The following is a 15,363-nucleotide window of genomic DNA, read 5'->3' as shown; positions in this document are numbered from 1 at the left end:
TTAATAATTATAATTTAAAATTATTTAAATATTTTATATACACCATTATAAGTTGTAAATTTTTTATATATTCTTATTATAGTTAAATAATTATATGATTATAGTAAAAAATTATAAGTGGAATTCATTCAAATTAACAAAATATTTTCGTTGGTATTTGGTAAATTAAACAAACTTATTTAAATAAAGTATTACCTGAATTATAGTGTGAACTGTGAGGCCAATAGATAAAGAAGCTTGGGTCTTTCTATTGGTTGGGTTATGGCTTGTTGGTGGGCACATGAGCCCACGAATCCACCGAGGGGTGCAAATCTTTCGCCATTTCCTCACCAACCTGTCTGTTTTGTTATGTCTACAACCAGTTTAAACACCCACATGATGACCAGCACCCTCAAATCTAACCTTAACCATGCGTATATATTCTCTGCTTAACACACTTCTAGCTCCCTGCAAAAGAATCTCCAGACCAAAGGAATAAAATCAATACTGAAAGAACAATTAAAGAACAATAAACCTTGTTTTGTATCTAAACCAAGAATTAATACTCAAATCACATTTTTATTACATTATTTTATTTTTAATAATTTAAAAATCATATATGATAGTAGTGATCTAAAGGGTGAAAAAGTTTTATTATCATGCAAAATTAAATTTTAATATTATTTTTTTTTATTAATTTACTTTGATAAAAAATTTAAAAACATTACCTTAATAAGCTGGTCAATGAAAATTTTTAAAAGTCAATTTTTCTAATCACTTTTTTTTTATTATAATTAAATAAATGTTTATTGATTAAAAAATACTGAATATATTTAATAATTTAATCAAAATTGACTTATATTTATAATTTTTTATAAAAATAATATTTTAACTATTTTATAAATTATTAATTCAATAAATATTTAATTTTTGCTTTCCTTTTTGTATAACTAATTTAAATATTTTGTGTTTTATAATTTATTTTTCATATAATATCAAATACAATAATTTAAAATTAATAATATTTAATAATATTACATAAAATGATAATTTAATATTACTGATGATCAAATAACTTTGATGATTTTATCATTATAGTGATTAGACCATTATAATAATTTTAAAAACAACATCAATCATTATCTTAATGTAACTTTTTTTTTTTAACAATACATATTTATCACGTCGAATTAAGTCAACAAATGAAATGAATATATAACAACAGAAGAAAAAGTTAGAATAGAATATGAAATGCTATTTGCATAAAAAAAAAGGTGGCGGCCACAACATTCAATTTGGCATTAATATAAGGCATATAACTTTGGTGGATGGTTGATTCACGTGAAAGAAAAGCTAAAGGGGAAAATGGGTAGGGCATAAATAATAGTAAATGATAAAAGTTGAAAAGAGATGATAGAGACATTCTTATATAAACCAAGATATCACGTAAAAGAAAAAAAAAAGATTATTCTATTTTCAAATTTATGGTAAAATATCAGAAGATTAAATTTAAAAAATATTTAAAATTAATATAAAATAGTTTTAAATATTTTAATAAAATAAATCAATATTCCGAAATTTTGTTTAAAATTTATCGTCAAAAATTGACCAAGTATTGCTACCAAAACACAATTTGTATCTTACCAATTTTTAAAGATTTTTCATTTTTTCTATCTTTCCGGAAACTCGTTTTCTTTATTTATTTATTTTTCATAATAAAATAATTAGGATCCGTTTGGTTTTAAAAAATATTTATTGTTTTAGTTTTTTATTTTTATTTTATAAAAAACTTTTGTTCCTTAGAAACTGTATTTATAAGCGAAAATAAAAGTTATTTTTTAAAAATGTAAAAATAAATAAAAATTTAATAATAATATTATTAATATCATCTAATAATAAATATAATATATATTTATTAATTAATGATATTAAAAATGTTAAAAAATGATAATTTAAAAAATATAAAAAAAATAATATATATCCCTAATTTTTATAATTAAAAATATTTTTTTATTTTCAAATTTCAACTTATTTTCATTTTTATTTTCAATTATCAAACATATTTTCATTCACATTTTTTATTTTTTAAAAAATTAAAAATAAAAAATAATTTATTTTCTGAAATCAAACATTACTTTTAATTTTTTTTTTGGGTTTTCATAATTCAATCCGATAAAAGATAGCCACGTAACCTTACCGGTGGGCTTGAATTCCTCCAAGTCCAAGTCCAATCACAACTCACCTGACGCTGGTGGAGTCCAGTCTGGCTAGCTCAGCGTACGACAACAAAAGCAAAGTTAGTAAGAAAAAGGAAATAATAATACAATTAATGTAAAATTAAAAAAAATAAATCCTGTAATAATGCAACCTAAGGGAACTGCCAACAAAGTCAAGATTCCGATTATCTCTTTTATCCTACGCACCCTTCGGTTCTCTTAACCTACACATCTTTCGCCGGCTTCACCGTCGACTCAACTAGTACTCACAGTCTCTTATCGGACTGGACCGAGTATAAGTGCTTGGTCCACTTCATCGGCGCCAAATTCAGGTGATGTTTTGCACTATTTTTTTTTTTTTAAAATTTCTTTGACTTTGTCTTCGTCTTTGATTCTAATACTAGGTTTTAATTAACATGCATGCGGATCAATGTAACTAGTTGCTTTTACGCAATCGTGAAACCGTTTGATTTTAGAAAATTCTGATCAAAGAAATGGTCGTTGAATGTTGAGTTTGACTGTTCTTTTATGCGTTAAATTGTACTTCCCCAAAATTTGACCTTATAAGTTATAATTTTCTTGGTGAATGGTTGATCTGCTTGGTTGAGTGGTTGAACATTTTAAAGAAGATTTAACTTGGAGAACTGTGCGTCGTTGTACACGGAAGAGTTTGTGGAATAGAATTTGTGATCATACGTGGGTTTTATTTAACTTGGAACTGAATTACCGTGCTGGGAAACTTTTAGGTGTGTCATGTCGGTGAAATTGTAGATTTGTGCCATTTTCATTTTACTAACAGTTGCCGCAGCTAAAAAAACTTACCAAGCTTTATGCCAATATCCTTTCATGCATGTGCCATTTCAAAGTTGTGGTTGTGAGCATGAATTCCATGTGATTTCTTTGGATGTTTGCATAAGCCTGGCTGCATTTTGATGATCCAATGAAAGATTTAACTCATCTTGCCTCTCATTTCGTAGGGAATATTATGTGCAAGAATGAAGTGCTGCAATTCCATGAATTTATGAAATTGTTCTCGAATGCATCCCTAGATGGTTTTTTTTGTTTCTTCCCATTCCATGTTTAGTATCTTGAATGTATATGCTTATTATGCAAAAGAAATGAGAGTCTTCTTTGGAGCCTGCTATTTAGATTTAAAGACAAAAAATAGATGGCAAAATATGTTATCTGGTTTAGAATACTAAAGAAATGCCTCACATGGGCAGATGGTAAGACACAATCAAAAGACTTTCAGTTCATTAATATCCTGACCACAAACCAACTTGTGGAAAAACCAGATGCATTTTGCTTCTGCTTTTTTTTTTTTTTCCTGGCAATTACTTTCATCTATCTAACCAAATACTTGTGCTCTGCGTATTTTGCAATTTTGTTGTATCTATTTGCAGCTTCTATAACTGCAATGCTTGTAAAAACTCGGTGCTGGTTAAGCTTTTTTTTCTTTGATTTAACAAAAAAAAGTGAATTATTTTTTGACATGTGTACTTATTCTTATGCTACCTCGAATTTTAGATTTGGGTTTTATAAATTTGAGATAATTCTCAAGGGATTGAACCATGAGTTGCTTTGGCTGTTGTGAAGAGGAAGATATCCACAAAGCTGCTGATAATGGAGGCCAACACATGTTTAAAAATTCAGCAGGTAATCCTGTGGTTGAAATTTACATCAAGGCTGATAACATTGCATCTTTATGAATTTCACTTGGATATTTCTGCATCATCAATACAGTGAATTAGTTGAATGAATCATGATAAGTAGGATGGCGTAGACTCCTTTGGTGGTTATGCCCATATTCATTTAGAATTTAATTATAATTTTTTATTAGTTTTATTTCTGTGCTTTCTGGATATATATATATATATATATCTGCTATTTAATTTCCGACCTAATTTATTTTATTACTTATACTTGTTACATGTTTATTGCAATCTTATCTTTTGCATTTTATGGTTTGCTGTACTGAATCTATTGCTGTAATCTGGGTTGAATTGGCCATTCAGGAAATGATGGAGGTTACCATACATCTGAAACTGCATCAAAGAGTGCTCAAACTGTGAAGGTTCAGCCTATTGAAGTCCCTGCTATTCCAGCAGATGAATTGAAGGAAATCACAGATAACTTTGGTACAGATTCTTTGATTGGAGAAGGTTCATATGGTAGAGTTTATTATGGAGTCCTTAAAAGTGGGCCGGCTGCAGCAATCAAAAAGTTAGATGCCAGCAAGCAACCGGATGATGAGTTTTTGGCCCAGGTTCAATCAACTGCTATAATTCATTGCATTTACCACATCTAGGTATTTGTTTTAGAGTTTCAGATTTATATCCATTGATGCATGGATTTTCAGGTTTCCATGGTATCAAGGTTGAAGCATGAAAACTTTGTACAATTGCTTGGTTACTGTGTTGATGGGAGCTCACGTATACTTGCATATGAGTTTGCATCTAATGGATCGCTGCATGATATTCTCCATGGTATGTGTGATGATGCTTCATTTATTGCTCCAGTTATACAAAAGTTAAAACCCATTGATGAGGGTAATGATGCTTGAAGCAAGGAGCTATTTTTAGGCGATTATAAAATTTAATTAAAGTTTCTTCCTCTATTGGAAACAAAGTCTCTGGTTTGTAATATTTACTTGTTGTGCTGTTAATATCGCAATGTCATTATTCCTTTAATGCAGGGAGAAAAGGTGTTAAGGGAGCTCAGCCAGGCCCTGTTCTGACATGGGCACAAAGAGTAAAAATTGCCGTAGGAGCTGCTAAAGGGCTTGAGTACTTGCATGAGAAAGCTGATCCTCACATCATTCATCGTGACATTAAGTCCAGCAATGTGCTAATATTTGATGAAGATGTGGCAAAGATTGCAGACTTTGATTTATCTAATCAGGCTCCTGATATGGCAGCCCGTCTGCATTCCACTCGTGTACTTGGAACCTTTGGTTATCATGCTCCTGAGTAAGTAATTTGTGGGTTCTTTTCATACTACCATCTATCATATTTATTTTGTCAAAGATCATTTTTGTTGTTGATAACATGCGACTATGGACGAACTTTGTTGTTGAACTTGTTATGACGTGATGTTTATGAATCAATCACGAATTGCTCTTTGGAAACTAAAGTAGAGTAGTTTTTCATTTGACTACTAATATATTTCAGGGAACAAGCATAAGTTCAATATCCTAAATTTTTCCTTCTATTTAGCTTGATTTGAGAATGAATGTGTTGAACATTGACTGTTCTGTTCTTGTGGTTGGCAGATATGCAATGACTGGGCAATTAAATGCCAAGAGTGATGTATACAGCTTTGGTGTTGTGCTGCTTGAGCTTCTGACTGGGAGAAAACCCGTTGATCATACTTTACCCCGTGGACAACAAAGTCTTGTGACATGGGTACTTTTCTGCTACTTATTTTCCTATATCCAGCTTGTTTTTCCTTGTTAAACTTTTCAGACATGGCTGATTAATGAGAGTTTGGAATTGTGTTAGGCTACACCTAAACTTAGTGAAGACAAGGTTAAGCAATGTGTTGATCAAAGACTAGGAGGAGATTATCCTCCCAAGGCTGTTGCAAAGGTACTAATATGCTTGGTTGCTCCTGGTAATGTTTGTTTTTATTAGCACATTTTCTCTGTTAAGATTTCTCCTTCCCTTGGTTATTGAATTTGATTCTAGATGTCTCTGTTTTTTGAAAATAATTTTTGAGCTTCAAGAAAAAGTGTACCGCATAAGCGGTAAGAAGTAAGGTTAGATTAAAAAATGTTATGTGACAGCACCAAAGAGGTGTTCATGTGTATAAAGAGTGTTTCTTTTTGGATAATTGACATCTCCCAGTAGGAGTGGTAGAGAGTAGCACTAGTAATGATTAGGTTGCCAGTGAGGTAAATCAGAATAAACGAGAACTGGAAAAATAAATTCTTTTGGATGGCCTCTCGAGCTCCTCTCAACAACATTGTTTTAAACCTTGAACATATCTTGGCCTGACTTTCCACGACTGGTGCCCTCACTGAATGTCAATTTCATCCGTGCCTAAAGCATTTTATTGGTTTGATTGTAGATGGCTGCTGTTGCTGCATTGTGTGTGCAATACGAAGCTGATTTTCGGCCAAATATGAGCATTGTTGTGAAAGCTCTTCAGCCCCTGTTAAATACCCGGCCTGGACCTGCCGGTTAAATACCAAGCACATAACTTTATCTCTCACTCTCTCTCTCTCTCTCACACACACACACACTCTTCCTTTCTATCTCTATGTGCCCATGTGTGAGGAAGTGTTCACGCATTCAAGCATCCAAAATATATGAAGGGACAATTTTAGAAGGTGATGATAATTTGTTTGAGTTCCATATGCATCCATTATATACTATGTATTCGATTTGTACATAATGTGTGAGGTTTTTTTTTTTTTTTTTTTTTTTTTTCCTCTCTTGCATGTCTGTTCGATGGTCTTCGTATTTAACACCCTTTTTCTAAATTTAATCTTAACCTCTCTTCCTTTCATGAAATGGTTATCTTTTACTTTTTCTTACAAATGGTTATGCACATTTGATTGCTTTGATTACAAGAAATCCCCAATAAACAAAGAAAAGGACTGCTAGATGCTTTAGCCCCCCGTATGCCAGATGGCATGTAGAAACTTCTTTCTTCGGTCCCGTTAAAATCTTAATCCCTAGCTAGCTGATTAGGTGAACAATTGAATTTTTTTTATATTAATAATAATAGTGCTATAAATCATAAAGGACAGAGTGTAGGAATATTATTAGTTGGGATTATTACGCCAATTTGACTTCAACACTTTGAGGGGTGGGTTGGCTAAAATTCATTGCGTGAACAATGGGGGTTAGAAAATTAAATCCATGAAACCACTTGTACTCTATATTACATCGACCGGCCAATAATACCAAAGAAAAAACGCATCGTCTTAACAACTACGAGTACTAATCCAAAACCCCTAACCTCACTCCAGACAAGAACCAATGAAGAATAAGAAAAACAACAAAAAAGAAAACCTCAAAAGAGCAGAGAAAAGCAACAAAGAACCAAAGCCAAATTATTTTAGATGCATTCGTCCGCCTAACTACTTTTATCGTTCTATCTTGCCCAAACGTGGAAGAAGTAACAGGAGCAATCACCAACGCCACCGTCGTCCCCAGCACGGCAGCCCCACCCTATGGTGGAGACGCGACTGAACCTTAGTACGCTGCGGCGAAGACGTCGGTTTGTTTGGACAGAGAGAACTGCCAGGTCCCCAAAAACAGCGACCAAACGCGATCGCGCAGAACATTAGTTCGGCGCTAGTTAAGATGAACAGTCCACCCATGCTCAAAATCCTTCTAGTTTGTCCTCGCTCAATTGGAGAAGAGTTTAAAACAAGCTCTATCGAGTGATTGGCTAATCAAGCTGGCCTAAATGAACCACAAAAGAGCCATGTGCAGCACGGTAGCCAAGCATGTCACCATGATACTTATAATAATAGGTATCCACGCGGTCCTGAACATTAGTCAGGACTCAGGATGGCAACCAATTACAGTTAACGAATCCGAAGACTAAAACAGAAATGGGTACTGGAACAGCAGCTTGACCTGATCAAGAGTGGTTTAGGTATTGAAAGTGGCCCTGACTCCTAAGGTGGTGAACGATGGTAAGAATTGGGCTTGGAGAATTGGGGGTAAGAAACAAACAAGGGTCACCATGGCAAAAAAAAAAAAAGAAAAAAAGAAAAAACAATTATCAAATATCAAGAAAAATTATTTGCATGTCAACATTTAAACAGCTCAAGGTCAAGGTATAATTGAAATCTGAGTCATACTTATAGCACATCCAATAACATCCAATACAGACTAAGGCTCACATTAATTGAAGCTTTCCACAATTCATACCACATCAAAAGCAGCATAATTTCTAGCTCGGAATCTTAGTCAGGGGAGGAATGGATTGTGAGAAGGACATGCCTCTTTTTGCTTTCTATAAGCCCTGAGAAGACGAAAACACACTATTTAGACCCAAAAATGTACAATCAGCCAAAAAGAATAAACATCCTCATCATGTTGCTAGGTGCTGGCTACCTGGAAGCATTTAATCCCCCAAGTCCAATAGTTCCCAGAACAATAAGCAGGAAAGGAATCTGAATCAAAGCACGATTTCTTCTTCCCCCATGAACATTTGGTACTCCCGTTCTCACAACGTGTGAATATGTAGCTAAAGATGAAAGACAACGTCTGAATAGCAAAACAAAGAAAGAACATATAGTTGCTAATTCTTTTTGAACAAGAAATTACCTGAAACTGAACCTTCTCCTTCTGAACCTGTGATAATCATTACACAGAATTTCAATAGCATGTAAAAATAACCGCTATTGCTATGTTTTTACTTGTCTAATGTACTTATTAAGAAGATGGAAGGATCTCAATCAGGTTTGCAAACTCAATTCTACAAGTTATGATCAAGAATAGTTGCATCCACATCTGAGTGATTAATTTTTAACCAGTTTGCGGTCAGTACACCTATACTTACTAAATCCAATCCCATCTAGTGGAAATCTAGGATTGAGGATACAAGATGAAGATCCTACAAAAGGTAAATTAAAAAAAAAGAAGGCTAAAAGTGGAAAGAGAATGCTACAATATATCAAGTAGAGAATTTTTATCATTGAAATAACACCAATTTAATAAATTAAATCCAAAAAATACCAACACATCAAGTACCATGAAAAGAAAAAGTGGGTTTAGTGAGAATGCAAAGAAGAGAGTACAGTTGTATAAGCTAGATAGTACCAATAGTGGCGATTGATGCAGACACAGGTGCACTCTCCCACTAGATCCTTTTATCATTGAAATAACACCAATTTAATAAATTAAATCCAAAAAATACCAACACATCAAGTACTATGAAAAGAAAAAGTGGGTTTAGTGAGAATGCAAAGAAGAGAGTACAGCTGTATAGGCTAGATAGTACCAATTGTAGCGAGTGATGCAGACACAGATGTGCTCTCCCACTAGATCCAATTCCATCTACTGGGAATTTATGATTTAGGATAACAGATGACTAATCTACAAAAACTAAATGAAGAAACGAGCGGCAAAGTTTAAAGAGAATGCTGCGGTATATCAAGCAGAGCAATTACTATCACCAATATATCACAAGTTTTAATAAAATAAATCCAAAAATACCAAACAATCAAGCAATAAAAGATGAAAAATAAAATGGGAAACCATAATGATGCAAAGAAGAGGGTATAAGCTTGACAGTACCAATTGTGGTGATTGATGCAGACAGATGCGCGCACCAACTGAAGAATTGGCATAAAAAGAGAAGTAAAATTGAAAACATGCTGATGATGTATTCATACCTCATAATAATATATGGCACAACAAATTACAATATAAGAATTGGTCTTTGACAACATCAAATTACTTTTTTTCTATCAATATCCAGTTACTGGAAATGAGTATCTCATGGCTTACTCCAAGTTTGATGAGCCACATTGAGGATAAACTAATCTGTCAAACCATCATCAAGAAAATCGAGACCATCATCATCAGTAGTAACACCTCCAGCAGCAGGAATAACATCCAATGGTTCAATCAAACCAGCTAATGTGACTATTTCTGGTCTCTTTTGTTCACTCTCATGTTCATCCATATCATCTCCATAAAATTGTTCCACCTCATTATAAATGATCTCCTAAATCAGGAAAAACGATTCAGGAATAGCATTAAAAATCAGCAATTATTCAAATCAAAATACATAGATATTTCTCAAGACTTAAGTTAACAGAAACAATTTAAATGGAAATAAAAGGTACCTCATCTTCTTGCATAGCTTGCTTCTCTGACTCAACAAACCAGTCATCTAATACACTTTCTAACATGGCACTATCAAAGGAAACCAACTCATCAGGTTTCCTTCCTAGTTGGCGTTCTCTCAGTCGCAAGTTGTAGTGAACATAGGTGTGATCATTCAATCTCTTCCTAGACAAACAGTTGTGTCTTTTGCTGTGAACCTGATCAAATGTACTCCAGGAATGCTCACATCCAACTGATGAACATGTCTGGCTTAGTATGCGTATAGCAATTCGTTGCAGCTCTAAGCAATTTATCCCATGTTGTTGCCACCATGAAGCTAATGATCAATCAGTGATTAGCACAAAATTTCAATAAACATGAAATTTGCACCGAAATATTGAAAAAAGAAATTGAATTTATCTAATACAAGTTCTTGAGCAAACAGGGCTGTGTATAAATCCTGGTTGAATCACCTGGATCAAGCTCGCTTCTAGTACTTATGGCCAAATCAGTTCCAAAATCAGCTTTTGCCGACACAAAATCAGGTATCTGATAAAATGACATCAAAGTGTCACCAGAAAAAAAAAATCCATAGTCAGATAACAGGGCCAGTTGGCTGCTTTCACAGCCACTAATGCAGCTCCATGGATAATTTGATCTTGAAAACACAGGAAGCAACCAAATCACTTGTAATAAGTCATCTGATTATCACATTAGATGTAAAATGTAACAGAAATGAGAAACCATTACCTGCATGGATGCAGAAACCCTTTTCCCATGGTCTGCCTCCAATCGAACAATACACTCATTTAGACCACGAATTACTTCAGGATTCTTCAATAACAAAAAAAAAAGTAGAAATTAAGAATGGAAGAAACAGGCAATCAGGAAAAGATAAGGGTCAAGTCACTGTATTTGTAATTTTGTACCATCGAAAAATCCGGGAGGTACCGATAGGATGGATTGAGAAAGTATGCAGCAACATGAAGAGGATGATGGAACAATGAACTCCAATTAGTGTCAATCACACTCCAGAAAGGTCCGTATTTACGCACATCATCACCATGAATGGCTTTAATTGCCAGCTTTGTTCTACACATGTCATTATATATAAATGGCATTGATCGGATTTCGTCACTACCTATCTTTTGAAGAACTTCTGCCACTGGTTCTAAGGATTTCTTCACATACTGCATTTTCTTCCAAAATGTGACATTTAGTACAATTTTTTCAACCTCTCTACCTTCATATAATTTGGAAAAACGGGATGAAAGCCATCTATTTGATTGGAACATTCTCTTAAGACCAACTTTTTGGTCCAACAAATTCTGTAAAGTAAAAAAATTAGTGCCAAACTTTGTGACAGCTGGCTTAAGAAGTTCCTGTCCCTTCGTAAATTCTTTCTTCATAAAATTCAACAACCAGGTATTGTTATAAATAAACCTTGTCACCTTTTTTGCTTTATCTATGCATTCCCCCACCCATTTTATATTCACAAAATCCTCAAGCATTTTATCAATGCAATAGACAGCACATGGCATCCAAAATAAGTTTCTCCTCTTCTCTTCAAGCATCTTTCCAGCACTCCTGAAACTCGAAGTGTTCCTAGTGATCACCTGCAATGAAAGATGTGAGGGAAACAGCTCAGCAGTAGGCACATTCACACAGATATAAAAGTAGATTTCAAAAAGAAACAAAAGTAAAGTTATATAACCTGCACTACATATTCCTCGCCGACCTCATCCACTGCTTTGTCTAACAACTTGAAAAGATTAGCTGCATCATCTATCATATCAGTTGCATCAACAGAAGAGAGAAAATAAACACCACGAGAGCAAGAGACCAAAAAGTTAATCAGTGTCCTCCCCTGTGCATCATTCCAACTGTCAGCCATGACAGAACAACCAGTAATTGCCCAAGATGCCTTAAACTCCGCTAAATATTCCTTAATATTAGCAATCTCCTCCTGAAGGAAACGACCGGATATCAGTCGACTTGAAGGACCTTGCAAACCTTGCCCGTATTGACCAACCAGTTCCAACATTTTATGGAAATATGGAGAGTTTGCTGCATTAGAAGGGATTCCTGCATGATAAAAGAATTTGCAGATGGCGGATATCACTTCCCTGCGAGTTTTCTTCTCAAACCCTATCTTTGCTCTTGTTTGTTTGTAGTGCCCTGATGTCTGGCTCTTCAGTGACTTTAAAAATACCGAATCCAGTCTTGATCTTTTAAGTAGTGGTTGAGCACCATTACCACTACTACTGGGAGATCTACCTCTGACATTATTTCCAATGTCATTATCAGAAACTTTATCCTCAATAGCCAGTATATCCTTACTCATACATTGCAAATACCCGTCCTCCTCTCCACCTTCATCCTCATTATCTGAGTGCAAGTAGAAAGTGGATATCTCCTTGGTATCAGGTTTTCTATGCTTTCTACCAGTTCGGTGCCATTTCATATTTTCTTTGATTTTGAGATATACCTCCTCAGGCGCCTTTTCACAATATGCAACTTCTCCGGGGATCCTAGCAAGATGTTGTTTAAACCGATTTATGCCCCCACTTATTATTTTTTCACAATAGTTGCATTTTACTCTTTTCTTCTTCTCGTCTTGAGCAACACAATGCTCCCATCCCGGGTCCACATATCCTAATGATCGAAGAGGGGTAAACTTGATAACCAAGTTCTTGTCACCCATCACTTTCTTGCCCTTGTGTTTATAACCTGCGGATGATTCTTCTACATCATTGTACTCATTAGACTGGAATTTTAGAGCAGCCTGTTCATATTCTGATTGCCTTCGTTTTCGAACAGAACGGGATCCTTCCAGATTTTTTCTCATATTCAAGCATACTTCTTCAGGAGCCTTTTCACAGTGAGTAACTTCTCCAGACAATCTGGCTAAATGTTGCTTCAATCTGAATATTCCACCGCTGACTATTTTCCCACAGTAGTTGCATTTAACCTTCTTTTTCCTTTCATCTTGAGCAATCCCATGCTCCCATCCAGGGTCAACATAACCTATGGACCGAAGTGGGGCCATCTCTTCAACCAATTGGTAAGTAGCACAAGAGCAGAAAACTTTATATCACAAGGTTGTTCATGATTAAATTAAAAAATTGAAATAAACAAAAGTGAATAAAAGTTTTTAAAACCAGCACACTAGAATCAAATTTCAACCATACAGTGAATTTCGCCGTTTGGAAAACTGGAAATCCCTCTCCAAATGCAAATCTCCTGTTGAATATCCTTCAAAGATCTAGCTCACTTATTTTTATTCCTCAAACCATTGCACGAGTCCTTAAAGCAAGCCTGAGCTAATTACATAACTTAAATACTATGTGAGTTGGGAACCAAACAAGGCAGGCAATGCAAAAAGAAACTAAAAAAAATATCCCTCAGAAACATCAACAGATATAAATAAATCAATCAAAGTCGTTTTGACAGCCAGAAGAGACATCATAAAGTGGAAAGAAGGTAAATCTACTGCTTCCTAAGTGTGGAAAGAAGGTAAATCTACTGCTTCCTAAGTTTAGACAACAAGTTATTACGTCTTCACCAAATGTGCTACCTTTGGAGAATGTTAAACAAGAGACTTCTTCCCATGTGAGACTTTATAGCCTATTCAAGAGTTTGCAAACCATGATTTCTTGGAATAATCTTCAAATTTTCTCAAAAGTATATGTAGATGGGAGAATTACCAGACCGTAGGCAAGCGTAAGCTTCTGCAATCTGCGGAAAATATACATCTAGAGGTTAGATTTCTCACATCCATAAATGCAACAGAGTTATTATTTAAATTGCAGAATACATGATTAAAATTATTCACACTATTATCTCATTTTAATGTTCCTGGAAGAAGGAAAACTTTTATTTTCAGGTACAGCACACGAACTAAACTAAGTGAAAAGACTGAATCTTTATACTGCATTGGTTACTTGTGTTCACAGGTATGTTGACTCTTGTCAATAATGGTGACCTCTATAAGACATACAATAATTTTAGACAGTAAATGGCTCAAAAAGACCATTCAAGGAACAAAGTTCCCACTTAGCTTCTACATAAAAAAAAAAAAAAAAGCATTAAAATACTGTTGCCACTCTAGAGTGAGATAAGTTTCTTTGATAGTAAGGAAACTAAGTCCAATTAAAACTACTAGTTAAGAAGATTAACCCTAGCCTTTACCAGGTGAATTTTAGTTTATCTCCCAAATCCATGGTCAGACTCTGACGGGTCAAGCAGTTATAAATCCAAAAAACTTATGAAAGAATATAATACTAGCAGATCTAATTACTCCCCAAAACATTCTACTAGAAATCATTGCTTGCACCATGAATTTAACCAAAACAAGATACAAATTCCAAAGCAATCCAGCTCCCTCCATGAATTTATAGCAAAATGTAGCAAGAAATAGTCACCAGGCAGTAAATTCTAAGTAGAGTAGAATTACTAACATTCATTAAACTGCTGTAAGCCCTCAAATCACTCCACCTTTAAATTGTAAAAATGCTTTGTTTGTTCAAAACAACCTCTAAAATGCCTAGACTTATTTCAACATGTTTCAACTGTTCCTTTTCAATTCCCTACAAAGGGCGTCGCTAATAAGCTAAAACCAATTCAATAACAAGCAGATTTTAGTTTCACAAACCTAATTCAATATTCAAAGCTGGCACCAACGAATTTGTGCACTCCAATCAAAGCATATAAAAAACAAATATCAAATTTTTAAAGGCATATCGATGCTTACCAACTTGAACTTTGACTCGGCCGAAAGCTTTTCGTGAACTGGAAACAAGTCAGGATGCGACTCCCATACTTTCTTTCTATAAGCTGCTTTAACCTAACCGAATCAGAATTCCCAGTCAAAATTTTAAAAAATTTACAAATTCATGAACTAAACAAGAAAAAAAAAAGAAAAATCGAGTAAATTTGTTAGTCTAACTGATTGAAAGCAAGCAACCAAAGCTACAATCTCCAAAAGCAAAACAACTCAAATTCATAAATTTCAATATAAGCCAACGACAAAAAGAAATAAAATAAAAACCCTAAGAAAAATCAAGATTTAAGAGGGAAATAAATAGGTGAAAATGGAATTATCAAAAAAAAATTACGAAAAAACAAAAGAAGAAAACCTGAGAAGGGGTAGGGCGAGAATTAGGTGGGAAGCCTAGCAAGAGTCTGGCTTCATCACCCTGCATTTCTGTAAATTGGTGGGACTGAGTCGCTTCATGATTTTATCTTCCTGTGCTTTTAAGTTTTCTTTTTTTTTTTTTTTTTTTTTTCTGGTAATATTGGGAAAGTTTTTGGGTGTGAAATGCTCGGATATTTTACAGGTGTTAAATAGCTAACGGACGATCATCAAGATCCTG

General features: G+C 34.2%; 2 protein-coding genes across 16 annotated transcripts; one reads left to right on the top strand and one right to left on the bottom strand.

Annotated features, from left to right (window-relative positions):
• Positions 1-2,307: 2,307 nt before the first annotated feature.
• On the top strand, positions 2,308-6,615 carry LOC111314030 (protein CYTOSOLIC ABA RECEPTOR KINASE 2-like). Its single transcript, XM_022915004.2, has 8 exons — positions 2,308-2,527; positions 3,723-3,851; positions 4,211-4,461; positions 4,555-4,681; positions 4,891-5,164; positions 5,467-5,599; positions 5,696-5,782; positions 6,264-6,615. The coding sequence occupies exons 2-8, from the start codon at positions 3,767-3,769 to the stop codon at positions 6,378-6,380; spliced, it is 1,074 nt and encodes a 357-aa protein (XP_022770739.1). The 5' UTR covers positions 2,308-2,527; positions 3,723-3,766; the 3' UTR covers positions 6,381-6,615.
• A 1,298-nt stretch (positions 6,616-7,913) lies between these two features.
• Positions 7,914-15,217, bottom strand: LOC111314029 (uncharacterized). Of its 15 annotated transcripts, none has more exons than XR_016332519.1 (12): positions 15,127-15,217; positions 14,742-14,834; positions 13,696-13,726; positions 11,703-13,039; positions 10,918-11,604; positions 10,739-10,822; positions 10,462-10,537; positions 10,009-10,325; positions 9,668-9,887; positions 8,483-8,509; positions 8,270-8,402; positions 7,914-8,177 (listed from the first exon to the last, which is right to left on the bottom strand). XR_016332519.1 is itself a non-coding variant. In XM_089752461.1 (10 exons), the coding sequence occupies exons 5-10, from the start codon at positions 13,035-13,037 to the stop codon at positions 9,699-9,701; spliced, it is 2,688 nt and encodes an 895-aa protein (XP_089608587.1). In that variant the 5' UTR covers positions 13,038-13,039; positions 13,180-13,306; positions 13,696-13,726; positions 14,742-14,824; positions 15,127-15,217; the 3' UTR covers positions 9,519-9,698. The 15 variants fall into 15 exon arrangements, 7 of the variants coding, with proteins under 7 accessions (XP_089608589.1, XP_089608587.1, XP_089608583.1 ...); XR_016332521.1 differs by having other exon boundaries at positions 11,703-13,015; XR_016332518.1 differs by lacking the exon at positions 7,914-8,177 and adding an exon at positions 9,455-9,492 and having other exon boundaries at positions 8,281-8,402; positions 8,483-9,262; positions 9,618-9,887.
• Positions 15,218-15,363: the final 146 nt, after the last annotated feature.

Source organism: Durio zibethinus, chromosome 23 (assembly GCF_047325235.1).
Source record: "Durio zibethinus cultivar Kanyao isolate XHJ-2024 chromosome 23, ASM4732523v1, whole genome shotgun sequence".
NCBI classification, from domain to species: domain Eukaryota; kingdom Viridiplantae; phylum Streptophyta; class Magnoliopsida; order Malvales; family Malvaceae; genus Durio; species Durio zibethinus.
The sequence above is the reverse complement of the archived record's forward strand: the minus strand, read 5'-3'. Positions and strand labels throughout refer to the sequence as shown.